This window comes from Genypterus blacodes, unplaced genomic scaffold (genome assembly GCF_046128005.1).
Source record: "Genypterus blacodes isolate CSIRO-AG114 ecotype Tasmania unplaced genomic scaffold, CSIRO-AGI_Gbla_v1 ptg000258l_1, whole genome shotgun sequence".
Classification (NCBI taxonomy): Eukaryota; Metazoa; Chordata; class Actinopteri; order Ophidiiformes; family Ophidiidae; genus Genypterus; species Genypterus blacodes.
In genome coordinates, this window is record NW_027467051.1 from 1 (window position 1) to 25,948 (window position 25,948).

The 25,948-nt window shown below is 48.7% G+C and overlaps 1 protein-coding gene across 6 annotated transcripts; it reads right to left on the reverse strand.

Moving 5' to 3' along the window:
- Window positions 1–6: 6 nt before the first annotated feature.
- On the reverse strand, window positions 7–25,050 carry LOC143016973 (growth factor receptor-bound protein 10-like). Of its 6 annotated transcripts, XM_076171573.1 has the most exons (12): window positions 24,910–25,050; window positions 21,329–21,439; window positions 18,148–18,241; window positions 14,922–15,177; window positions 14,580–14,703; window positions 5,672–5,828; window positions 3,333–3,448; window positions 1,893–1,967; window positions 1,410–1,547; window positions 1,145–1,255; window positions 756–854; window positions 7–673 (listed from the first exon to the last, which is right to left on the reverse strand). In XM_076171573.1, the coding sequence occupies exons 2-12, from the start codon at window positions 21,377–21,379 to the stop codon at window positions 455–457; spliced, it is 1,440 nt and encodes a 479-aa protein (XP_076027688.1). In that variant the 5' UTR covers window positions 21,380–21,439; window positions 24,910–25,050; the 3' UTR covers window positions 7–454. The 6 variants fall into 6 exon arrangements, with proteins under 6 accessions (XP_076027688.1, XP_076027689.1, XP_076027690.1 ...); XM_076171574.1 differs by lacking the exon at window positions 21,329–21,439; XM_076171575.1 differs by lacking the exon at window positions 21,329–21,439 and having other exon boundaries at window positions 18,148–18,263.
- Between the last annotated feature and the right edge of the window lie 898 nt (window positions 25,051–25,948).

Sequence of the window (25,948 nt, forward strand, 5' to 3'; positions counted from 1 at the left end):
ACCCTTGATGTTCTCCAGCACATTAAGGCTCCGAGTCACCACACAAGTCTGTGATTCAGCCCAAACACAAGCATGCTATAGATTATAGAGATCTGTGAATTCTTACACTTCCTCTTTATTTAGGCACAATGTTTACAGTCTTATGACACCTTCACACACACCTTATGGTGCGAAGTGATTAGTGTCAGTACAACACACACTGTGTGTGTGCCTTTCTGCTGTGTGCATATGTATGAACCCCTTCATACCGTATGTGTGTGCGTGGGCATTACATAAATGTTCACTTTTCTAAAATAACCCCAGGATAAGATGTTACGTGTAGGCTGTACTTTGCTTATGTAACGCTTTCCTTTTATTGAGCCTGACCCCGATCTGGACCGTGAGCTCGTCGCTATGGAACTGCATTAACACAAAACCTAAAACGCAACTGAGCGTTTAGTTGGAACAAATCCCTCTAATCCAGGATCATAACGGCGGCCAGAGATCGATAGAACGACGCAAACTGACGCAAGTCATCGTCAGCTAATTCACAGAACAAGCTGGATTGGTCTCGTCTGAGTGGAGGCATGTAAGCGAGACGTGTGCAGAGCCTCACCACAGGCGCCGAGAAATGTGACGGGTTGGACTTCCTCTGCTGGGGAACGTTGTAGTTCTGGTACAGCACGATCCCGTACTGTCAAGACACAGCAAAGAGCTCATTAGCAAGGAGTTTCAATAACAGATCGCGGCTCAGCATTGCAGAGATCCGATTGTACCTTGAGCAGTCTGAAGGCCGTCATCCAGCAGGTCCTGCTCTGCTCCTCCTCCGCACACAGCATCTTCAGCTCCTTACACTCGCTCCTCACTTTGCTGGGCTGTCAAACGGTCACAGACGAGGGCCAATGACATTAACAGACTGGATACACAGTGTGGAGACGACGCTGAGTCAGCAGTGTAGCGCCGCTTTGGCATACGTCACCGCTGTCTCTATAAACTCTGGAGGTAAGTACTGTGAATTGGCACCATCGGATTTTTACACACATAAAAACGCAGCAATAGTAAAATTCTGGATTTATATTGGGGGGAGGGGGGGGGGGGGGGGGGGGGGGGGCACGCAGTATAGATGCCAAGTTGCCAATGTTTCTTTGCGGCCTTTTCTCGTTACCTTGATGCAGAACTGGAAATCTGCGGGCGCGTTGTGGAGCTTCTTGCCGGTGATGATGGTGAAGACGTTGCTATCCTCCAGGTCTGCCAACAGCTGCAGATGCCGAGGCTCCTGGACCATGCAGAGGGAGGTCAGAGGTCAGAGGTCAGGGGACAATGGAAAGAAAAGGATTACAGAGCGCTGCAAACTATTTAAAAATACATCTTTGTTTCAGATACTGTTACATTTAAGAGAACAAAGATGCAACTGGCAGCACTCTCAGCACCTTGGACGTTCCTTTAGTGGAGTAGTAGAGGCCAGACCGTCGCAGGAACATGTAGAGCTTCTTCCAGGATTTGCGTCCAGGCTCCTTCACATACAGGTAACCCTGGATCTCTGGGCAGCTGCTGGAGTTCAGAAAGTTCTGCAAAAAACACACACGAGTAAATATCAAGCAGGAACAGCAGGAGCATGAACTGCATGTAACCCCCGACGTTAGGGTTCTGCTTCTCCCATCACATATTCCTAGAAGTTGTGAAATGCATTCCAAACCCATTAAATCCAGCGTTCCCTGAGGACTGCAGTTTTGTTTTTCAATGCAAAAATCAGACCTGTGTGTGTGTGTGTGTGTGTGTGTGTGTGTGTGCGTGTGTGTGTGTGCGTGTGTGTGCGCGCGCGCATCCATATGAGCGAATGATCACATGTCCTTACAAAGATGGTTGAACAATTAGGAATGTTCCCCAGATCTTTGCTGAGTCAGCGGCCTCACCTGTAAGAGCTGTGACTGAGGGATTGAGCCGTCAGACTCCTGACACCAGGCCACCATCTGCTCCGGGAAAAAGTTCTGGATGGAAAAAACACAGGGGAAATGACGGATGAGTGTAGGAGAAAGAAAGAGAGAGAAGGAGAGGGAGAGAGAGAGAGAGCGCGAGAGAGAGAGAGAGAGAGAGGGGCACTAGAAACCACTTATTGTGTATACCAGCTCAGAGGAGGGCGGTGTTTGTGCTGAATATGCTTCTCTCTCTCTTTTTCTCTTGTTCTCCCTTACTGGGATTCAGAGACAAAGCTGGTGGGAATGAGAGGGAGGGAGGGAGGGAGGGAGGGAGGGAGGGAGGGAGGGAGAAAGAGAGAGGGAGGGAGGGAGAGAGAGTGAAGGAGGGAGAGAAAGAGTGTGAGAGACGGAGGGAGGAAGAGAGATAGGAGGAGAGAGAGGGAGGGAGGGAGAGAGAGAGGAGGAGAGAGAGAGAGGGAGAGTGAGAGAGTGTGTGAGGGAGGGAGGGAGGGAGGGAGGGAGAGAGAGAGAGAGGGAGGGTGGGTGGGAGAGAGAGAGAGAGAATGAAGGAGGGAGGGAGGGAGGGAGGGAGAGTAGATGCAGTATGATCTCACCCGCTGATGTAATCCTCTTTAGCCAGCAGTGCTACTCTTAGCGTGATTGACAGACCATAGCCAGCGCTCGTGTGTTTTACTGTGCTCGTTACCACGGCGCTGAGGTCACTCTCTGGCTCCGACACACGCCTAAATCACCTCGGCGCTAACGTCACCGCGCGCCACAGGACGTAACGGCATCGGGCCAACGCCGAGTCCACATCCAGCAGTAAGATGCCAACGCAGAGCCGCCAGGTTTGTGTCCTTAAACGCATCGCCGCCTGCTTTAGACATTGTTGCCAACGGGCCGGTTTAATATTACAATGTTTTCTGTCAATTTCTTTAAACCTAATACACCAATCTTTTAAAAATGATGCGTGTTTATCATGTGAGAGTTTATCAGGAGGCACAGTTGGGTCCAGATCCATTTCATGTTATAAATAAAACAATGACATCATACTCGTCACATGATTGCTTCCTTCCCTTTCGGCCAGAATAACATCAGAACTTGACGCATTTTAATCAGGCTTGTTCTGCCTTGTTGGCGGTATGAGCTCACCATGTACTTCTAATGTTGATTTTGACATAGAAGTCTTATAATCATGAAAACGTAATAGAAAATATATTGGATTAGATTTGATGGCACTTCCACTCCAGAAATATCAGCGTGAAGCCTCAGTCGAACCCCCGGCTGTGACTGCGTGTGTGTCTGAAAGGGTGTATGCATACTGTATGAGCATGTGTGTGTGTGTGTGTGTGTGTGTGTTTGTGTGTGTGCGTGCGGGGCTGCACGCTACGCCGAGGCACTCAGGGAAAGGTCATTTGAGGGATGCGAGAGACTCACCAGGGGGTTCCTGAAGAATTCATATTTGGCATAGTTCTTTCTGAAGAGGAATTTGCTGTCGCTGCTCATGGAGGCTTGAACCTGAACCACCAGTTCATGGTCCTCCAGACATCTCTCTGTGCAGAAAGAGAGAGAAACCATCAGCTCACACACATTTAGGAGACATTATTCTGCAGAATGATTGAGGTGAGTATAGGATCTTAAAGCGACGAGTTCACTTGTTTTTGCGTATTTGCTCAGATTTCCATCTTTTCTTCCTAATACCAGAAGTGGAGATCAACTATAAATAGATTTCTTTGCACAATAAAAACACGGCAAGGGCCCAAATTAATTACATCCCAGAATACTTAAGAAGCCGATGATGTCATTCAAACAGCTGGTGGACTTTTAGAATTTGACGAAAAACCAGAACACCCCAAACCGAGTTTAACAAATGATACAATTATGCTTCTTTATACTCATATTTCTGTAGAAATCCAGCAAATTATGACTATTATTATCTTGTGACTTGTACAATGACTTCCTCAGCTAGCTAGTAGCATAAATTAGCATGTTTACCTTTCTGATTCGACAACAAAACAGAAAGACAACAGCTGAATGTTTAGATGTAATCGTTCTTGTTGTATTTATTAAGGTATAAAACCTTTAGCATGCTTTTCAGGCTACATTGGTGAAGTATAGGGGGACTAAAGCATAATCAGAAGCTTTGGGGCGAGAGCTGAATTAACAGGTCACACTTCTTTATTTATAGCCACATCACTGTTGTATACGGTGACACAGCACAAAAATCTCCCGTTACCAGGAGACGCGCGAGGGAGCGAGAGGTTAAAGGAGGAGGAGCTGTGAATAAAGGAGCACTGGAGGGAGGGAGGGAGGAAGAGAGGGAGGGAGGTGAAGGAGGAGAGGAGAAGTGCTATGAAATGGAGGGGGGGTGGGGGGGCATTGCAGGAAGATGATGTCATGTATTTAGGCTGATTGCTGAGAGCAGCAAAGGCACAAGCAAAGTACGAGACACACATTAAGAGCTCTGACCTGTGTGTGTGTGTGTGTGTGTGTGTGTGTTGGCCTTCTCCTTTCTCCTCTTTCTTGAGGGTTGAGGGTATATGATCTGATTGAGGCCGATTAGAAATTGATACTGACAGGATGTTCGAGTTCTACATGGACACACACACACGAGAAATGATAGCATCTAGGATTTAGCACCGATTCCACACACACACACACACACACACACACACACACACACACACACACACACACACACACACACACACACACACACACACACACACACACACACACACACACACACACACACACACACACACACACACACACACACACACACACACACACACACACACACACACACACACACACACAGATGAGAGTGTAGTTGCAGTTCTTGTTGGCTGGAGATGACTGAGCTCTGTGTATTTAAATATATATTAAAGTGTGTGTGTGTGTGTGTGTGTGTGTGTGTGTGTGTGCTGGCTGCAAGCAGGGGAATTTCCTGTGGAGAGGTTGAGGGCAGATTGATTGGCTGGTATGACTAGGGGCTCGTCCGACGGAGACCTGCCATTGGCTCCTTACAGCTCTGGTATGACGCTCGGCCCAGGCCTACTCCGCCCCCCCTCTTTCTCTCTCTCTCTCTCTCTTTCTCACTCCCTTCATCTCTCTCTCTCCCTCCCTCCCTTCCTCTCCTCACCTCACATTCCATCTCTCCAGTGCACTTTTTTTTCTCTCTTCTCTCCCTCCCTTCTTTCCAGAAGCGCAGATCAAGCAGCAAAAGCACAAAGCAATCCTTTGACTCTAAAAATACGACTGAAGTAGGAAAGCCTCCGCCGCGAGCAGAAAGACAGACGCAGGGCTACATGGACAAAAAAAGAAGAAGAAGAGGAGGGAAAAAACGCTTCAAACGAGAGACGGAGCAGAAGTAAAGAGGTGAAGCACGAGTCTCCTGTTTCCCCCCTGTGTGTGTGTGTGTGTGTGTGTGTGTGTGTTACTGCAGGGAGGAAGCATGTGAGCAGAACACAGAAAACACTTAATCCTACAGCCCCCGTCCCCCCGTATAGAAAGCATACAAGCGCTCGTGCCATGCTCAAGTGAACATACACACAAGAGAGCATCCACACGTATGCGGACGTTACAAAAGTCGCACACACACACACACACACACACACTCACTCGCCAAAGAATGTAGAGGAAGGTAAACCCGATATAAACTCATTCCATCCCTCTTTGCATTTGCTAGAAAACATTGGTAGATGTGTGCAAATAAGATGCACACACACACACTCCATGTATGTATACACACACACACACACACACACACTTACCGAGACCAAGGATGGGATGGTGCTCCACCAGCGACCAGCAGTTGTCATCCAGACAGTGGCTCTTGTAGACGAGGAGCTGACACACGTCTCTGGCGGTCATGTCGGCGGGAATCTCCACCACTTTGCCGGCTCCATCCTCGCTCCACACCTTCACTATCTGCAAAACGCACACACACACGTTAACCCTGATGGGAATGTGTGTGTGAGTGTGTCTGTGTGTGTGTGTGTGTGTGTGTGTGTGCGTGCATCAGAGCTTTTGCATGTGGCACTTTCAGGAAGTGGAGTCCACAGAAGTGAGAGCGACAGGATGAGAGGCGACATTTACCTCCACAACCAAGTGCTTTGTCAAGTCCATCAGCTCTAAACGCCCCGACTCACTTTGTCCCGTCGGTCCAAACAACAAGACGCAAAAAACCCAGGGTGACGAGAAAAAAAAACCCCCAAACTGTGCTGAGGCTGTTTCACCTCCCGCTCGCTCACTTCAAAGCTTTTATCCCAGCAAGCTCACACATCCGCCAACATGGATGTGAACCTGCCCGTGCACACACACTCTCTCTCACACACACACACACACACACACACTTTTGTCTATTTGATGCGAACGTATCCACGGTAGGAAAAGCAGAAAAACACATGTTTCAGTTGGAGTGTGTCCTCAGAAACGTCAGCGCTGGGAGCAGCAAGTGGGCTCAGTTCAGAGCCAAAGTACCGCCCATTGTTTCGCCATTACAGCCAAGGGCCCCCCCACCAAAAAAGTGTGTGTGTGCCCGCAAACCACCGCAGACCGGCCGCCTCACACCGCCGTATGTGCCGCCTCACACACATACGAGGGGCGCAGAACGCTCTCACAAAGCAGGACACACACACACACACACATACACACAGAGGGGAACAGGCGACGGCGGAAAAGTGGCAGGAACAGGTCAGAATCTCAGAGCTGATCTGTGTGTGTGTGTGTGTGTGTGTGTGTGTGTTCCCGCACAGCCACATACTTTAACATCTCACGTCCACAGCAGGAAATCGGCTGAAAATTCAAAGTTGGCCTGTGCTTCACACAAAGGGGGGGGTCAAGTCTTTAAAATGACGTGAAACAAGACACAAAGCTGGTGATGGGAGAAGGCGAGAGGAGGGGAGGGGGGGGAGAGGGGTGTGTGTATGGAAAATTCAGTCAAACAATGGCACGGCGACGTGGACACACACAGTACAAAGCCCCACAGATGACAGATGGCGGTCCAGGAATGACACAAGACGGCGAAACCGCCACAACAGCGCCGCAAAGAGGGCTCGCTCCTAATGAACCAGAGGCAACGTCACAGCGATCTGTGCCTCCTTCCCTCCTGCTCACACACACACAGAGTCACACACACACACACACACACACACACACAGTCACACACATGCATAGACACACACACACGCCCCCGTGAAAAAGCTAAACCCATCTCATGACGCAGGAGTTTTGTTTGAGAAAAAGTTTCTGGAACCCGGAGGGAGAGGAGGAAAAAAATGCAAAAGGTTCTCATCGGCACACACACTGATCACACACACACACTGATCTCACACACACACAAGCACAAGCTCGCTAACGGAACAACCGAGAAGAGAAACTAACACACAAGTCTCTTACCTCCACAGCCTGAAAGAGGCAACAGTCTGGAGAGCAGGATGGCATTTTCACACTGAGACACTCTCCAGTGACACACACGGAGAGCGAGCGAGAGAGAGGAGGGTGGGAGGGAGGGAGGGAGGGAGAGAGGAGGGAGGGGGAGGAAGAGAAGGAAATCAGGAAGAGAGAGGAAAGGGAGGAGGGACAGATTGGCATTGAGAACGCGAGAGAGAGAGAGAGAGAGAGAGGTAAGATGGGAGGGAGGGAGTGACAGAGCAAGGGCTGGAGAGAGAAAGAGAGAGAGAGAGAGAGAGCCTTCCCCTTCTTTTCGTGCTGGGCAGGATAAAGGCTGAGCTGCGAGGAGTGGTTTGAGCTGCCGCTCCTCTCCTCTCCCTTCCTCTCCTCCTCTCCTCTCCTCTCCCTTCCTCTCCTCTCCTCCTCCGTGGATTAACCCGGTGTGCGCTTGTTTCAGCGGTGAGCTGCTACCTGTCACGTACCCGACACACTCCTATCACATGTTCCATATCCCCCCCCCCCAAAAAAACCCAAAAGAATCCTCTGTTTCTCTGCAGCGCTCTTTCTCCCTCTTGGTACAGTACGAACACGGCCACCACACACACACACACACACACACACACACACACAGAGAAGACAAGCTCAATGTACTGAACTACAAAGCCAATCACTGAAGAGTTCACACACACAGTCCACACACACCTACACCTACAGACTCCAGTGAGTGCTGCCACTTATTCCGACGCATTCGACATTTCCTTTTAGCTGCCTGACGGTTTCAATTTCTCTCCCCCCCCCCTCCTCCCTTGCCCTCCTTCCCTCTTCCTCTTCCTCCTCCTCAGCTGTATGTGAAATACTATGCCGGAGTGTTAGGACCAGAGCAACATGTGTAACACACACTGATTGCTTCCAACGCCACAAAGTAGGGGAGCCGAGCGTCTTTTCAAAACAGTGGGGTGATTCAATCTGAAGGCTGCGGATCACGCGACGGGACGGCTTTACAGAGGGGGTCAGAGGAGGGGGAGGGAGGGGGGAGAGAGAGGGGGAGAGAGGGGGGATAGAGGGGGGAGGGGGCTTTGCTCAGCAAATCTGCTCAGTCTCAAGAGAGTGCGAGAGAGAGAGAGGGAGAGAGAGAAGGGAGGAGATAGAGATGTAGATAAAGGAAAAGCAGGAGGGGGGTGAGAGACAGAGAGAACAAGAGAGCGAGAGAGAGACAGAGAGACAGAGAGCAGGCGAGCGAGAGAGAGAGAGAGCGAGCTATGGAGGAATGTCAGTAATGCAATACTGAGTCATAATCAGGCTCATGTGTGTGTAGGACAGCCCAGCTGGCCCCTAATACAGTGTGCATGTGAACAGTGAGCCACACACACACATGCACATGAAGACGACAAAATGTAAACCATGGCAACCAGCTCCAGTTCTGGATGATAATTATTGATTGTATTCTTGAGTACAGAGACAGAATTGTTCTTTGAACTTCTTGCCCAGATGAATAAAGATTCTCTGGCTCATTTTCAGTTTTATGGTCGATAAATGTGAGAAACAAACCCATAAAGTTGATTCCTAGAAAGGAGAGGAAGAACAGAGAGCTGGCTGAGCGTGTGAGGGGGCCTGCAGAGCGTATGTGCAAGAGCATGACACACACATGTGAAGGAGTATGTGGGGGAGGGGAGGGGGGGCCACAGGGAGGAACAGTCTTCTTCACGTGTCATGTGGACTCGGGGAGCGTTCCATTTCTATTTCTTTTCCTCTCTCTCTCTCTCTCTCTCTCTCTCTCTCTCGTTTCCTCACCCGAGTTTCATCTTTCAGTGATGAAACATAACTCACCTTGGCTCGGCCCTCCTCCCTCTGCTTTCCCCTCCCCCACTTCCCTGGTGAGGGTGAGGGGTGGAAAAGCAGAGGGAGGGTCCCCTACACCACACACACACACACAGCATATTGGATTGAAGGGTCAGGGACGGACACCTGCATGCATATAAAGAAACACACACGCACAGTATGTAAGGGGTCAGAGGTCAAATACATTAATCTGTGTAGGGTCAGGCCCACTTGACCAAGAGGTTTACAGGCCCCTAAAGCCATCAGGCTACACACACACACACACACACACACACACACACACACACACACACACACACACACACACACACACACACACACACACACACACACACACACACACACACACACACACACACACACACACACACACACACACACACACACACACACACACACACACGATTCAAGGCTGAGCTGGACTGAGGGGTCGTATACGACTTGTATACATTTACAAACACTAATTACATTTAAGGCTGTAAACGGTGGAGCTTTTACATTTCTTGTTTGTTTACATAGTTACTGATTCACCAAGACGGAGAGACAGACACATAGCCCAAAGATTTAAATATAACTAAGTCACAAAAGTTGACGAGTACAAATACAAGATCATTCATGTTTGACCTGATTTCATGTATTTCTTCTGTTTTTAATGAACTTCAGCTAATAGAGTATTTTCAAATTGCTGCTTTCTGTCTTTATTAGTATTTTACACCGTCTGAACTTTGTCAGAATTGAGGTCTGGGCATTATTTGTCTGCAGTTAGACGCCACAGACCTCCAGATGAAGCCCGGCTGGTTATGGATCCCACAGAAGTCTAACTAACAGCCATAACTAACATGGGCATTAGAGAGCTGGTTGGTGGTAACTTCCCACACGGAGACGTTACAACATCAGACGTCTTTCATGTCTGTGAGCGGTCGGGTTGCGAGCCAGACAGAGCTGATTAGCTCTGCAGACAGGCCAAACTCAATTTCACCTCAGCAGAGCACCACCACAAAGCCTCGCTCAGTGGCTCACCTCCCCACCTCCCTACGACCCAACACTGACATGGCACCGCCCGTCTGTGTGTGTGTGTGTGTGTGTGTGTGTGTGTGTGTGTGTGTGTGTGTGTGTGTGTGTGTGTGTGTGTGTGTGTGTGTTGGACAGAAGGCTGTCGACTCATGTCAAGCCTACGAATCTCTTCAACTGTTTGAGCCCCCAGGTGGAGCAGGAGTCACACCTTAGGTTCGACTCACTGGCTACCATTGTGGTAACTAATGCATCTAACAGGGTACAAACAATCAGATTATTGATCTCTACTGTTATTAAGCCCAAACCGTGGTTAAACTGTATACATGGAAGGGGTTAACAGGACTCCTACTGTGACCCAATTCATTCAAACATCGTCAGAGTAAACATACTTCACTTTATGCCGAATTCAATCACGCATTGCCTGATCTGCCATAAAATCAAATCACACTGTGAGGCATCTTTTGCACACACAGGCTGCAGCAGGTGTTGATGTGAGGCCATGACATCATAAATCTGAGCTTGAACTAGGCCCCGAGACACAACGTTTACCACTGGCACTGTGTTCAGCACCATGGACAGGGAGCAAGCTCTCGCCACAGTCGAGCCACGCCGCTGTATTTCATCAATGTTGTTATGTTGTCAGCATCTAATACGGATGCGTAACATCATTCCTGCCATGGCTGGCATTGGTAACCATGGAGGCTGATCACTTAAACTCTGTGGCATGTGGAGGGAGGACAGAAGCCAAGAAGTCAAGATGTCTTTCAAACAGCGTCACTATCAGCTGTGTTGTTGCTATTTGAAGGCAGCGAAGGGCAAAGACAGTGTGGCAAGAAAGTCACTAAAATAATTACAGCCATTACTGTCTGCTATATTGTGTGTGTTAAACAATGTGTGTGTTATCTCACATGGCAAAAGTAGGTCGGCACGTTGACAAGGCATGCAAAACATTTAGCCTGCTGCTGAGCAAAGCCTCAAAATACATGCAAAACACACACACACACACACACACACACACACACACACACACACACACACGTGTCCTACTTAGACAGTGACAACACACACACACACACACACACACACACACACAGGTGGTTCCATCTTTGCTGTGAGTCAACCGAGGGTGACAATTGACACAGCAGTATATTTAACCAGTATGATTGATAAAACATATCACACACACAAGCTATATACCATATGTATACAGATATTCTTGTGTGCACAGGTTCTCGCTGCTATCTTCACACACATACACACATACAAACACGCACACACACTGACGAACACACGACACCTGATCTGATTGCAGTGGGTCAGCAGACCATTGCGTGCAGAAATACATCAGCTGACCCCAGAGGAAGGGAGGTGGGAGTCACAAACAGAGGGAGAGAGTGTGTGTGTGTGTGTGTGTGTGTGTGTGCGCGCATGTGTGAATCACATCATTATCCAAATTGTGGTGTGCGTCAAGTGTTTCACCTTTCATTTGATTTAAAAATTGGTGAAACATTTAAATGAAAAATGAATACAAAACATGTTCAAAGCAAAGGAGTAATGTTAAGTTTCTCTTTGTTTTCTATTTTCATGACAAACTAGGAGAGTGAGAGGAGATCAGTGGCGTCATTACTGCACAACTGACTGATCAGCTCTCTGCTTCATTCACACATCAGTGCTGCAGACGTCCAGCTTCCTTTTGTCACTAAGCTGCTGCTGTAGTATTTGTTAAGCTGCACCAAACATTAACAAAAAAAAAATCAAGCAGTGAATCCCCACCAACTGACACACACACACACTCTCTGAATTGAAATCCTCTCCTCTCTTGCCTCCTTCCACTCAGAGGTCAGAGGTCGGCCTCAGCTATAGCACAGTAACCCTGCTGCTGGAACAGATTCAGTGCTTGGCTCAAAGCCACTTTCGCGGGGTGGAAGCTGGCCAGCACATGGAGCTTGAACCCAAATCCTTCAGATTGGACCGGTCCCGTTTAACCGCGGGGCCTCCCTGACGTCCTGATGTTCCTAATGCTGCGTCCCCAGCCACAAATAAAAGCAGGAATTGCATTACAGCCGCAGTCCCCATGCCAAAGCAAACCCAAATCACCCGGCGATGACAGACAGCACAGAGGACACCTATCCCCGGGGAGCGGACTAAACCCTTGTGTAAGCCGGGGTAATGTGACTGAATTGTATGGTGTAAGACTAGACTTACCACAACGTGCGTGGGAAAGTGCTATCATCAGACTGCAGCCTTCACTACAGCCAGACCGCTGCATCACCAGAGGCCATCACACACTTACTGATACTTAAAGATGGACATCCTCCCAAACTTTACAATCTGATCAAGATGCAGCTTGCAAATTAAACTCTCAAACGTTTCCATCCCTTTGTAAAATATGAGAATGAACACACACACACCTTTTACTGGCCCATTATACAGAGTAAGCAGTGTGTCCATGTGAAAAAGAGCTTTATGAGAAGACTGTAGCTTAGCAAAGAATGTTCAGATTTTAGCTCAACAGCTGGAGGGACTGAGAGAGATAGACACAGAGAGGGAGGGAGACACAGAGAGAGAGGGAGGGGGAGAGAGAGAGAGAGAGAGAGAGAGAGAGAGACAGACACAGAGAGGGAGGGAGACACAGAGAGAGAGGGAGGGAGAGAGAGAGAAAGACAGAGAGTGAGGGAGAGACGAGAGATAGAGACAGAGAGGGAGAGAGAGACACAGAGAGGGAGGGAGAGGGAGAGAGACAGACAGAGAGAGAGAGAGAGAGAGAGAGAGTGAGAGACAGAGAGAGAGAGAAAGAGAGACAGAGAGAGAGATCCTGTCTAGTCTGTGATAAAACCATGCCAATGCAAACACTTCTGAGAACCTTGTCTACATTGTTGTCTAAGCCCTCCTTAATGCATCTGAAACCCCTCCTCATTCTTCACACACACACCCACACACACTCTCTCTCTTTATCCTATGGAACCCTTAACCCACCTTAGCCGCTCTTTCAGCTCATGCAAAATATTACACAGCGGCAGAGGCGCTGGCGTCTTAGAGTGAAACGCTCCAACATGGCCGCTCTGCCGCTTGGTCTTGTTTGAACTCCAGTGATTGGATCAGTTAGAGATTCATTTAATCAGGCCAAGACACGGAGCCACAGCTCATCTTTACATTAAGGCTTATTAAGAAGGGAACACCGAGTCTGCACGCAGCCACAACTGGAAGCTCCAGACGCATGTGTGGAGTGAGGAAGATGATGAAGTTTCTCGTTTTGAACCCTGGATTTAGTCTTTTTCTTTCCTGATTTTTCAGCAGCTCATTTGTCCCCTCGACTCCTTCATTTGCACCAACCTGGCAACACGCAATGTAATAAAGAAGAAGAGGTCCAGACAGCCGGTGTTACATTTGATTGTCCTGTTAGTGTGTCAAACCTAAATTAGACGAAACTGCAGTATGTAACATATCTGTGAAGATGAAGACTATCCCTTCTCTCTCTCTGCTGCTCTCTTTCTCAAACACACACACACACACACACTTTCATACACAGAAGATTCATTGTGAAACAGCACTCACTCCTCTCTGACTCTGGACCATGTGAGATGATGTCAACCAAATACAAAAGTAATGGGTTTATTACATCTATGTGTGTAAATCTGATAGTTAAACTTGTGTGTGTGTGCGTGTGTGCGTGTGCGAGAGAGGGCTAGCGTCTAAAATAACTTTTATTGTTCAGGGTGGGCATCCTGAAAATGTCTCTGAGAAGGATGGAACATTCCTGGGACAGGAGGATCTGCCGGGGGAAGGAAGGGCTCGGCTATGACACAAAGTCACACACGCACACACACGCACACACACGCACACGCAGTGACGTGAAGGGCCAGCGTGGAAGCGTGTGAACCGGAAACCCGCTCCTGTCTTGCCGGAGCCTGTAGACGGATTCAGAGGGTTCAGAGAGATCCGACCTGCAGACATTCCTACCCGTGTTCCCAGCTCGGCTAAGGAAGTCTGCATGCTGTCATCAGCATCATGGAACTTCTGCTCACCTCCTTCACACGGCAAAACATGTCTGTCACCCTCTGTATATGTGTGTGTGTGTGTGTGTATGTGTCCTCAAGTGATTGATAACGGCGCTTCCACAATAACATACACACGGTCAGATAACCCAGGGTGAGCTGTGGTATAATGGAAGGAAAAGCTTCACACAGCCAAAGTCAGCAGATGCTGCTCTGACCTGAACATAATGGCCAGTCAGCTGCTTTCAAACACACACAGACACACACACACACGTACGCCCACGCACACACAGCGGTCAAGTAAAGGACAACTAACACAATGGGGGGTCCAAATTCTATTGTAACCATATGGGTACAGTGTGTAGTCTGTGTGTGTGTTTGTGTGTGTGTTTGTGTATGTGTGTGTGCGCGCATGTCTAGGGGAGGTAGGTTTACTCACATGGTTGTCAGAGGTCTGGATGGGGCTGAGGACGGGGGAGCCAGACGGGCTGCAGAGCTCAGGGAAAGGGTTTGGGATGGCAGGTAAGGAGGCTGGACGCAGCTGCTGCTCTACCTGCAGGCACCTGCAGAGGGAGACAGAGTGCACATCATTGTACAGGCAAAACAATGAGAGCACAGTTCAAACAGTGTCTATATTTCTATACAGTGTTGTGGGGACTATTTAGGCATGGAACATTATCATTTATTCATTTATTAGCATCAGAAGTCACCATTTGACATTAAATCATTAATTACTTTTCACTTAATTACTTTTTTCCGCATGGTTTCAGTGTTTGTGTACCTGACAGCCTGGATGTGCATGGGCTGAGAGTACATCAGCCTCTCTGTGGATGGCGTAGCAGGCTGTTGGGGTGGGCTGGGTCGCTGGTGGGCGTGGCCGTGCCCCGGATAGGCAGTGTGTAGGTGGTGGTAGCGGTGGTGGGGAGCGTGGGCGTGGCCATTGTTCAGGAGCAGCACTGTGTCTGCCTGAGAGGAGTAAACGCTCTCCATGGAGGAGTTCATGTCATTCATCAGCTGCTCCAGATCCACATCATCATCTGAGGGGAGTCAGAAGGTAAACACAGGGTTACAGGGTGGCAGCAAGAGGGTGCAAGGCTGCAGATATCCACTAGGTGTCACTTAAGAGGTGGAAAGGGTGAATGTTTCTGTAAAAACCATGCGGTTTACAGACTAAATGTCACATCACAAGCAGGTGATTGACAAAGAAATGTGAATCTGTCCAGTTTATCTTTTAGAAAGCTTCTTCTACAAAATACCTTTAATAATTTGCAATTGTTTGTTTTTCTTCTACACAGTGTAAAAGTGAATAAAGGGATGGAGCCTATGATCCAATTGGTTTTGATTGAAGGGGCTGAGATCCATCCTGTTGCATTCAGACCCTGTACTGAATAATCAAGACCACGCCTGAGCTACTCTCTGTGTTTTGATGACTCATTCCTTGTATGTTGAATGAATAAAATCTTTGCACTGCTCCCATCCTTAGAGAAAAGACACTGAAACCAATGACCTCACTTATTGTTTACCATTGACGAGGCCGGTGTGATGGCTCGTGGTTCAGCAGGGATACACAGGAGGCGTCTCAATGTCCTCAGAAGTACAGTATGTCTCAGTGTGTTGTTGGTGTGTGAGACTATGAGTGTGCATGCGTGTGTGTGTGTGTGTGTCCAAGGCCCGATGTGTCCCACCCCAACACCACACGCAGAATTCCTGGCATTCCTTGAGGAGAAATTACTGCACTCAGGGAACGCTTACCAGCCTGTACATGGCACATGGTGACCAAATGATGGGGCGAGAGAGAGAGAGAGGGAGAGAGAGAGAGAGAGAGTCTAGGACAAAATGTCATGTGATGCTCAGGTTTATTAATGGGACAGGGGTGACACAGAGTTGGAAGCCATAAGAGAGCAGATGAGGACAGAAGAGAAGAGAAGAGAAGAGAAGAGAAGAGAAGAGAAGAGAAGAGAAGAGAAGAGGAGAGAAGAGGACTTTGGTATCCAATAAGTAAACACCATTCTGTCCTGTAATGCAGATGTTGACAGTGTTTACATATTCCCATGTGAGACAAACGACGATTAAAGGATTTTGGATAACAGCAGCAGGTCTCAGTTGTACATTGTGGCGTGCAGCTTTAAGAGAAGGACAACGTTCTGGTCCCCACTGAGCTGCTGGGGTGGGGAGGGGGGGGACAGACAGACAGGCAGTGGACGGAGAGCACGAAAACATTGTAACTCTGTGACAGAAGAGCAGTCTAGCCAACGTTTAACTATCAAACTAACCGCGGCCAAGTCATTCCTCTCAAGACTCCAGAAGACATGGAGGACGTGCTCCCTCTCTCCTTCTCCCTCCCTCCCTCCTTCTCCCTCTCTCTGCCTGACCACTACAACCCGTAATCATTGATCTCCGACAGCAGTCTGGGGTTGGAAAGGAGAGCTGGATGTCCAGGCTCCCAGAGAGCCACGAGCTACGCAGCTATACATTACATACGCAATAATTAGGGTTCACTTACATATACCATAAAAAGAAGCAATTTTGCGGCGTCTCTTTCTAAGAATTTCCTCGCACAGCCGCCGTATCGGCCACGTTTTGACTTTCTCAACTGGGTTTGGTGCCAGTGAACACACAGCACCGCTTTTCTTGCGGACACTGGAGTGAAAGTCAAATGGAGCGAGAGGTCGAGACTCGGAGGTCGGCGGTTTCAATTTCCGACATGAAAGCTTAAAGCGGACGGGCCGAGTGAATGATTCATTCCGAGCCGGTTGAGGTGTGAGGAGCTCCGGCCTGCAGCGTCTGACATCAAGTCTGCCTTCACACCGGGCAGCAGAAACTCAACCGGAATATGATTTTGCATCCATTCCATTGGTCGATTTAATGCCTCTGTGTGCTCAAACTAAGAGTCAGATTGTCTAATAGAGAGAGTGAGAGAGACAGAGGTAAAGAGAGGGAGAGACAGAGACAGACAGAGCTCCCTCTGAGGGAGGGAGAGAGAGAGACAGAGGGAGAGAGACAGACAGAGGGAGAGAGGGGGAGGGAGACAGAGAGAGAGATGGAGACAGACAGAGATAGAGAGGGAGACAGACAAAGGGAGAGAGGGACGCACACCACCTTGCTCTTTTGAAGCATGCTGAAGCCCCACGCGCGCGCGCGCGCACACACACACACACACACACACACACACACACACACACACACACACACACACACACACACACACACACACACACACACACACACACACACACACACACACACACACACACACACACACACACACACACACACACACACACACACACACACACACACACACACCATGAGGTCATCGAATAAGACCAGGCCAGCAGAAAGGAGAGGCGGCTGACCTGAGAGTCTAAATATAGGGCGCGAGCGTCTGTGAGGTTTCGCTGGCGTGCAAAATCAGGATGACTTTGACTCCAGATGATGCCGCACACACACACACACACACACACACGCACACGCACACACTCTCCCACGAGCTCCGTCACCAAAACACCCAGCAGGCACCGACCAACCCCGGGAAAAAGGGTCAAGGGAGATTTTACAACGGTTTTCCAGGGTTAGTCCAGCGGGGCTGCAGGGATTCATGGGAGCGTACTGAGCGTCGTAACAAGGAGGAAGGAAAGTGCTGAGCTGTGGTGAAAAACAGGAGAGGCTATAGTCTCTCCATCTGGAGAGCAGAGCCCAGAGAGACGCAGGACAGAATGTATGAGAAGGAGACGGGAGGGAGGGAGGGAGGGAGGGGGGGAAGGAGGGAAGGAGGGAGCAAGCGAGAGCGAGAGAGAGAGAGCGAGTTCTAGGAAGACAGGAAGAGCATTAAGTGTGCCAGCAAATAACTGAGATCCTGTAAAGAACGGAAGACTTAACTCTGTGTGTGTGTGTGTGTGTGTGTGTGTGTGTGTGTGTGTGTGTGTGTGTGTGTGTGTGTGTACCAGAACTGTTGAGTCACTGACAACATAAAGAGAATGGCAGAGAGGAGAGGAGAGGAGAGTTACCGTGGTGATGTGGCGAGTTTCGATTAGATGAGCGCTGAAAGCCCGGAACGATCAGCTCCTCGGGCCTGTGAGAGGACGTTCGCTCCATGCTTTCCTGTCCAAAACAAGGAGACCAGCTGAGAGGACGGACAGAAGAAGGACACGCTGCAGTGAAGACATGAAGGGAGTCAGAGCAGGGAGTCAGAGGGTCACAGACTGAGGGTTTGATCTTTGCTGTCCAGGAAAATTCAGCCTCAAACACCAGGAACACTTTTGACCCTGTAACACAGTGACTTTGTGACCTCTGACCTTTCTCTCTTCCACACACACACACACACTCACAACTGCTTAGAGTTCTTACATGCAAACTCACATCAGGCACTGATTTCTGTGTTAAAAAAAACAACAACCACCAAATTAATCAATTCTGGAGCAAAACCACACGAGCGCTCACACACACCAGCTCACACACACCAGCTTACACACCAGCGCACACACACTTTCACACCGTCTCGCATGTCCTCACACATTGGCTAATTTGAAGCAGCCTGGAGGCAAGAGAGCTGCAGGGACGGGAGGCAAGCCAAACAAATTTTCAATCTCCAGTTTTCCAGGAAAAAGAAGAACGCGGACACACTGCTTCCAGGAACTGCTCGTGGCCAGAGGTCCTGTCGTGCACGTATGCGCACAGGCGGGCGTGCACGTCTGCGCACGCACACACACTAATTTACAGTTCCCCTCTGTGCTTCGAAAACATCCAGAAATGCCCAGAGTAAGATTTATAGCTCTGAGAAGAGGCAGCCAAAAGCTTTCCAAGGAAGGCAACTTGGCTGCAGAGGCCTGTGGGCTGAAGTCTGCAGTCTGAGCTGATGCACAGATACACACACACACACACACACACACACACTGGCCTGATGCACAGTTTATCTTAGTCAGCATCTGGGGGGAGACGGAGGCAGACGTGCACGACGCTGCAGGCCTGACTCCCAAACGCACAGAGAAGAAGGCTTCAGACGCACAGAGACGTGATCGGCTCGCTGCAAGAATTGATGTTTCTTTGTTGCAACTGACCTGCACGACACCACAGGGGTCGCTGGCCCTGTTGTCATAGCGGCAATGTTCCTAATTTTGCACACCGCTCTCTACAGACCCAAAAGACCTGAGGACGTGTGCAGAGATCAACTTCTTTCTATTTCTCAGCTTTTATGGCTACATTTGGCATGAACAGCCTCTCCCTCTCTCTCTGTCTCTCTCTCCCTGTCTCTCTCTCCCTGTCTCTCTCTCTCTCACAGGCCACGAAACCAGCATGTCGGCATTTCGACACACTTTTTCCCAGAAGCTTCCTGGAAAGCGCGAGATCGGGGCCGATTGTGTTCAATGACTGACCTGTGACCTGAGGGAGCACAGAGGCGAGCAGGATCAGCTGTGGGTGTTCATGCAGCCAGCAGACACGCTCAGCCGTGGTCGCTGGTTCACATTTGTTTAACTCTCCATTCTTTCCTCCCCTCTGACAAGCTTAAGTCAGGACTAAGCTGAGGACTGTGGTTTCTTCGTGGTTCTGTTGTGCGTGCACGTGCATATACACACACTGACACACACACACACACTGACACACACATGCATGCACAGACACAGGAGGACGGGTGAAGAGCAATAGTAAGAAAGGAAAAGCTGCTTGCTGCTTCCTTTAGGACACAGATCCAAAGTTCTCTCTTAGATACAGAGAGAGAGAGAGAGAGAGAGACACAGAGAGAGACACAGAGAGAGAGAGACACTTATCCTGTTCTGAGACGGCCCTGGAACGCTGCCCAGATTCCCAAACATGCCCGGCGTTATGTACAACGTTATGTAAGTATGCAGAAAAGAGGGCTCATTTGCTCCTTATCTATACACACTAAACCCTACAGAGACTCCATTCAGTGTGTGTGTGTGTGTGTGTGTGTGTGTGTGTGTGTGTGTGCGTGTGTGCGTGTTTTTAAAAGTAAGGTTTGCTGTTATGACACAGCATGACACACACACACACACACACACACACACAGGAGCATGTATGTATGCACGCTCACACACACGTGCAAGAGAGAGAAAGAGCAAGAGAGAGAGCGAGAGCGAGAGCGAGAGAGAGAGAGAGAGAGAGAGAGAATGTGGTTTTCTATGGGGCTTCAATTCTCTATTCACTGCAGCCTTATTGGTGCAAACCCTTTTCTGGATCCTGACTCACACCAATCCAACATAATGTCAGCTCAACAGGGGCTCAGCAGTCCCACGGTTCGGGGTTAGCAGGAGCCCCCCCCCCCCCTAAAAGAGGAGGCAGCTGAACACGACGTCACTCCCATCAGCCCCCATCAGCCCCTGTGAGGCGTCACACCATCATCAATCCTGTACTTTCAGCTCCGCCACCAAACAAAGGCCGGAGCTTATTGCTGCTGTTTGTTTTGCGTCTCTATTTATAGACGGCGGGACCTCCTGATGAGACGGTGGAGCAGGAAAACATGAGCCGGGGAACAAAGGGTTCCTCACGCTTGGACAGTGGAGGTGAATCTGCACATTAACCCCTTCACGAGCCAGAATCTAACACACGAGAGGGCCAATGGAATGTGGTGAAGACTGATCGATGCCCAGCAGCACCAAGCTCAAAGTGAGAGAACGAGAACTTTGGATCTCCGCACATTGTAACGGACAGAACTGAATCAAAATAACTTTATGGACAAAAGTGAGAGTGACACAGTGACAGCTTAACAGCTGACGAGAGGCGATTTGAGATCCGATCACAATGCACAGGGTCGGGGCCCATCAGATCTCAGAGTGTCGGGCACACGGTTGTGTGTTTGTCCTGATCTCTGGATGTGAACAGATTTTGAATGCTCGGTTAAAAGGAAAGAGGCCATATTGTCTGAACAACACAACAACTGAATGTGGTTGTTTATCCCAAATTAGCCTCATAAAAAGGTTACGAGCAGAATCATTGTGTTGGGGGGGAGGGGGAGGGGCTTTATTATATAAAATCATTTCATCTTCTGACTCCCTGCCAGCACTAACGAGCTACAATACTCAAACAATGATCCAAACAGCATGCATATGGAGGGTTGTGTTGAAGAACAGAGGTTTGTTCTCAACAGACCACGCTGGTTGATTCCTCAAACATCACTCCGACACGTTCCATCCACCACTGACAGGCATGCAGACAGGTGACACACAGGTTTACCTGGTAGTTGGGGCGACGTAGGAAGAAGTCAGGGCATCCCGCTAAGGCCATGATGTCATGTCAGTCTTAAGGTCATGACATCCACTGAGCTCATCAGAACCCTGAAACAGACTGAATGAGCAGGGACAACTCACAAAACGGGCCAAAGGGACACAATGCACACACACACACCAAATGAATTCACCGAGACGAGAGAGAGAAGTTATTCCCATAGAAACGCTCCATTCTCTGCTTAACGCCATATGGACTTTTATTTGTTTGGTGAAGCCCCCCAAGAAAACTCCAAGGAAAACAAAGCCTGCATGTGCAAACCAATGTGCATGCATGGATAAACATGAGCGCACACACACTCACACACACCCCCAATCCAATGTAAACACAGCTATTGTATAAGGCACACACACAAGTCAGTTCCCAAACAAAGCCCAGGGCTTAAGACTAAATAAGAAACCCTCTCAGAGCGAGCGACACATGACCACTCACCACCTGCAGACTGATGGGGAAGGCGGGTGAGGGGAGAGAGAGGGAGAGGGAGAGAGGGAGAGGGAGAGAGAGGGAGAAGGGGAGAGGGAGAGAGCTCTCTGTAGGATCTTGAAATAGGAGTCGACCACTTCCATTGCATTATGCAGCATTATCTACTTTGACCAGGCAGGGGGAAGTTGTGTGTGTTTGCAGGGATTTCCTGACCAGGAAAGCCGGAGTGTTTTTGCTTAATGCCTAATTCAAATATTTCTTTATTTTTATTCGTTTTTTTTCCCTTGGCACTTCAACCAAAACGAAATCAGAATAAAAGTAAACAATACAACAATAAATAAATAGGACGGGAAAAAGATAGTTTGGGCTTTGATGGGGAGCATCTGAGCGCACGCCACACACACACACACACACACACACACACACACACACACACACACACACACACACACACACACACACACACACACACACACACACACACACACACACACACACACACACACACACACACACACGCCTAAAACTGACACGAAGACTTTACTGAGTAGAAATCTGTTGTTAAAGTGACTAATGTGTGTTTTTGTTTGTTTTAATTCTATATCATAAAGTTCCTTCTGATGACATGGTGTCATGTGTTCACTTCACTGTGAGCCTGGTTTAACAGACGCAGCTGGAGGAGCTGACAGTGAGAAAGTACAACATGTACAGCAAACCTGAACGCAGCATACAGTGAGGTTCATCTAAGTCGTCTCACTCCACATAGCTGGAGGTCCAAAGTGATGTGAAAGTGCATAATGTTCCGTAAATAACTTACTTACAAAAGCACCTAAAGTAAAAAAAAGCTTGGGAGTGTGTTTGGGTGTGTGTTGGGTGCAGTAATGTCCATTTTAAGCTGAGCTGAGCATCTTAAGAGGATGTAATGTATGTAAGCAGACTGGAGACTCATTCAGCTCTACTTACAAACAGGGACTCTGGGGCTCGTGGCCTCATTTTCACGAGAGCAGACCTCCAGCAGCTTCGTCTCCAAATGACTGTTAGGCCAAATTGGAACGTACCATTTCAAATTTCAACTGATTCAAACTGAGTCCTTGGCTCTTGTTCACACGCAGTTACGAAATCAAGATTCGATAAAAATACAAAGATTCTTATTGGACTGTTGGTAGAAATCCCAGTTCAACCACAAAACCCCCATCATTGTTCCCTGGCTCCGCTCTTATCTGTCCACCCAATTTCATGGAAAGCTGTTATTAGGTTTCAGAGATATCCTGCTGGATAATAACCAGCAGGGGTTTGAGCAGGATTGGTTTATTTCTATTTCTTTTACAGCCCACATACAAACTTCTGGGAAATAAAAAGTGCTGCAACCGATACGGACTCTAACAAAAGTTGAGTAAACTGAATCTGCAAGCACACACACGCACACGCACACACACACACACAGTACATTATGATCTCGCTCTCTCAATAAATAGCTTCTCTCACTCTTTGGCTCTGTTGGTTTCTCTACACTTTCTCCCAGCGTGTCTCCATTGTACATCGTCATTATATAACAGATATCAGATGGTTTAAACAATATCCTCCTCCTTCCTCCTCCTCTTCCTCCTCGCCTCTCCCTCTCTTTTCACCCCACTAATTACTGTTTCCAATGGGGCGCTGCTATCTTTAGGTCACTGTGCTGACTGTGTCTAAATCTATGCACACACACACACGCACACGCACACACGACCAAATCGCCCCTCTGCTGTTGATAATTGCACTTTATTACAGCTGGTTTTATAGTCTTTGCATGTTCCTGTGTAGACTTACATGTGTGTATGTGTATGTGTATGTGTGTGTGTGTGTGTGTGCACATTCATTTAAACTGCTGGCCACAGGGGCAAGTTGGGCTCATTGTGTGTGCAGCTAATAAGCCTGAAAGCAAAGCCATGCTCCAAGTGCTTGACATTTGCTGACATTTGTGTTTCCGCCTGCAGAGAGAGAGAGAGAGAGAGAGAGAGAGAGAGAGAGAGAGAGAGAGAGAGAGAGAGAGAGAGAGAGAGAAGAGAGAGAGAGAGAGAGAGAGAGAGAGAGAGAGAGAGAGAGAGAGAGAGAGAGAGAGAGAGAGAGAGAGAGAGAGAGAGAGAGAGAGAGAGAGAGAGACAGAGACAGAGAGAGAGAGAGAGAAATTCAGCTTTACTGGTCATACAGCCAGATCTAGAGAATTAAATGGGGCAGGGAGCAGCTTAATAATGCCACACGTGTGTGTGTGTGTGTGTGTGTGTGTGTGTGTGTGTACCATATATAACAAGAGCCATTCCTCCACCTTTCTGAGCATAAATGGACCAGGATCCTGCTTCTGCCTGTATTTAATCCTCTCCAATACCTAAGCTTAGAGGTATGACCGTGTTTCTCATTAAGGGAGGTAAGAAAGTGCACTGCGACCTCTCTAACGCTCTCAACCCTCCGTCTGCACCTGTACATTACACACGGTTAGAACAACGCTGCCATTGAGCAGCCGCTGTGCCTGTAGACGACCTGATCCTGAACACAGCTCTGGTCTTCTTTGGAAAGCAGGAAGGAAGTTTAATAGTGCAGAGATGATCCTACATTAAGATGCTGCTAATGGAGCTTTATGACAGAGCACATGCACACACACACACACACACACACACACACACAGACACTCAGCAGAGGCCAGTGAATGTTATCGCCACTGCAAAGCTACATTATTGACTATGAAAGTACAGCTGCAGAGTTTAGTCGGCGGCTTTAGACACTGATGGAGTCTTTAGTGCTGAGGTGTCTCCCCCTCCTCACCCTCATCCTCCTCACCCTCACCCTCCTCCCTGCTCAGACTCAGTGTGCTGTTAAAATATAACTACACGCACCGGGAGGGAAATCCTACATCAGACTGTAGAAAAACGACCCGATTCCTCGAGAGATGAACGTAAGCACCACGCAGACTAGTTCAGCCGGACTGAAGAGACAGGACAGACACACACATGAGCAAAGTCCCATTTGTGTGCGTGAAAATGAAGAATCGTCCAGAAGAAGAAGAAGAAGAAGCAGCAGCAGCTAAGAGGTGAGAGATTCCAGACAGATGAGCGCAGTGTGTATTTACTCACTGTGGTCACGGCGCAGGACGCAGCTCGGGTTCAGCTCCGCGATGAGCGCGGCACCGGCGCTCTGACCGTCCGCGTCCAGACCTCCGCGCAAACTGACCCCCCCACCGAAACCTCGAGCTGTTGTCTTCACCTTGTCCCCCCCCCTCCACACACACACACACACGCACACCACCTCGCCCAGCTCCCCCACCTACCCCCCTGACGAGCTGTCTGCACACACACACACGCGCTCACACATTCACACCCGCACGCATACAAACACACGCAGACACACTCATACACACACACACACACACACACACACACGCTGCACTTTTCCACCAGCTGAGCGTTCTCGCAGCCACGCCGCACACAAACTCGGTCACGCTCTCGCTCACGCTCACACACACGCGCACGCTCTCTCTCTCTCTCTCTCTCTCTCTCTGAAGGAAACCTCCCCTCTCCTCCGCCCCGCCCGCCCTGTTCACAGCAGTGCACTGCAAAAAAAAAAATCAACCTGCTTCTCAGAAAAAGTTGACGATTAATCGAATCTGAATCGAATAGTCGTCAAATCTTCCTTCAACATCTATCTATCTATCTATCTATCTATCTATCTATCTATCTATCTCTAATGAACAAAGCTCCAGTTAAGCCCTCTCTCTCCTCCTCTGTGTTGTCTCTCTCTCTCTCGCCCCTTATTTGTGCCACCTCAGGATTAAAAACTGTATTTTCTGCAGGCTACTAAAGGATTTATGCAGGGTGACATTTTTGGCAGTGTGCTCAAACTGTGAGTCCAGACTTTAACCCTTTCCTCCCTCCTCCCAGGCAGGCAGCAGTGTTGAAACATCCCTGTGTTGACGCTCTGCTGGAGGTCTCCATGTGACGCCTACCTGCATGTGTACAGTACAGCTTAGACCAGCAGACTCTACAAACACAGGAACCCTAACTTCATAGCTTAAACTCTTACTGGGTGACTTTTTGGACACCAAAATCAAACTATAAGGCTATAAAACAGCACATTAGAGGGATGTTTTTAGTGTTTTCCTCTGTGGACTAAATA

What these genes read in the sequence shown, in the direction of transcription:
- LOC143016973 (XM_076171573.1), bottom strand. Translation starts at nt 21,379, where the DNA reads ATGGCCTTAGCGGGATGCCCTGACTTCTTCCTACGTCGCCCCAACTAC. An exon ending in CCATCCCATCCTTGGTCTCG is followed by an intron (nt 3,449 to 5,671) that starts GTAAGTGTGTGT and finishes CTTTCTGCACAG; the next exon opens with AGAGATGTCTGGAGGACCAT. An exon ending in AATTCTTCAGGAACCCCCTG is followed by an intron (nt 1,968 to 3,332) that starts GTGAGTCTCTCG and finishes TTTTCCATCCAG; the next exon opens with AACTTTTTCCCGGAGCAGAT.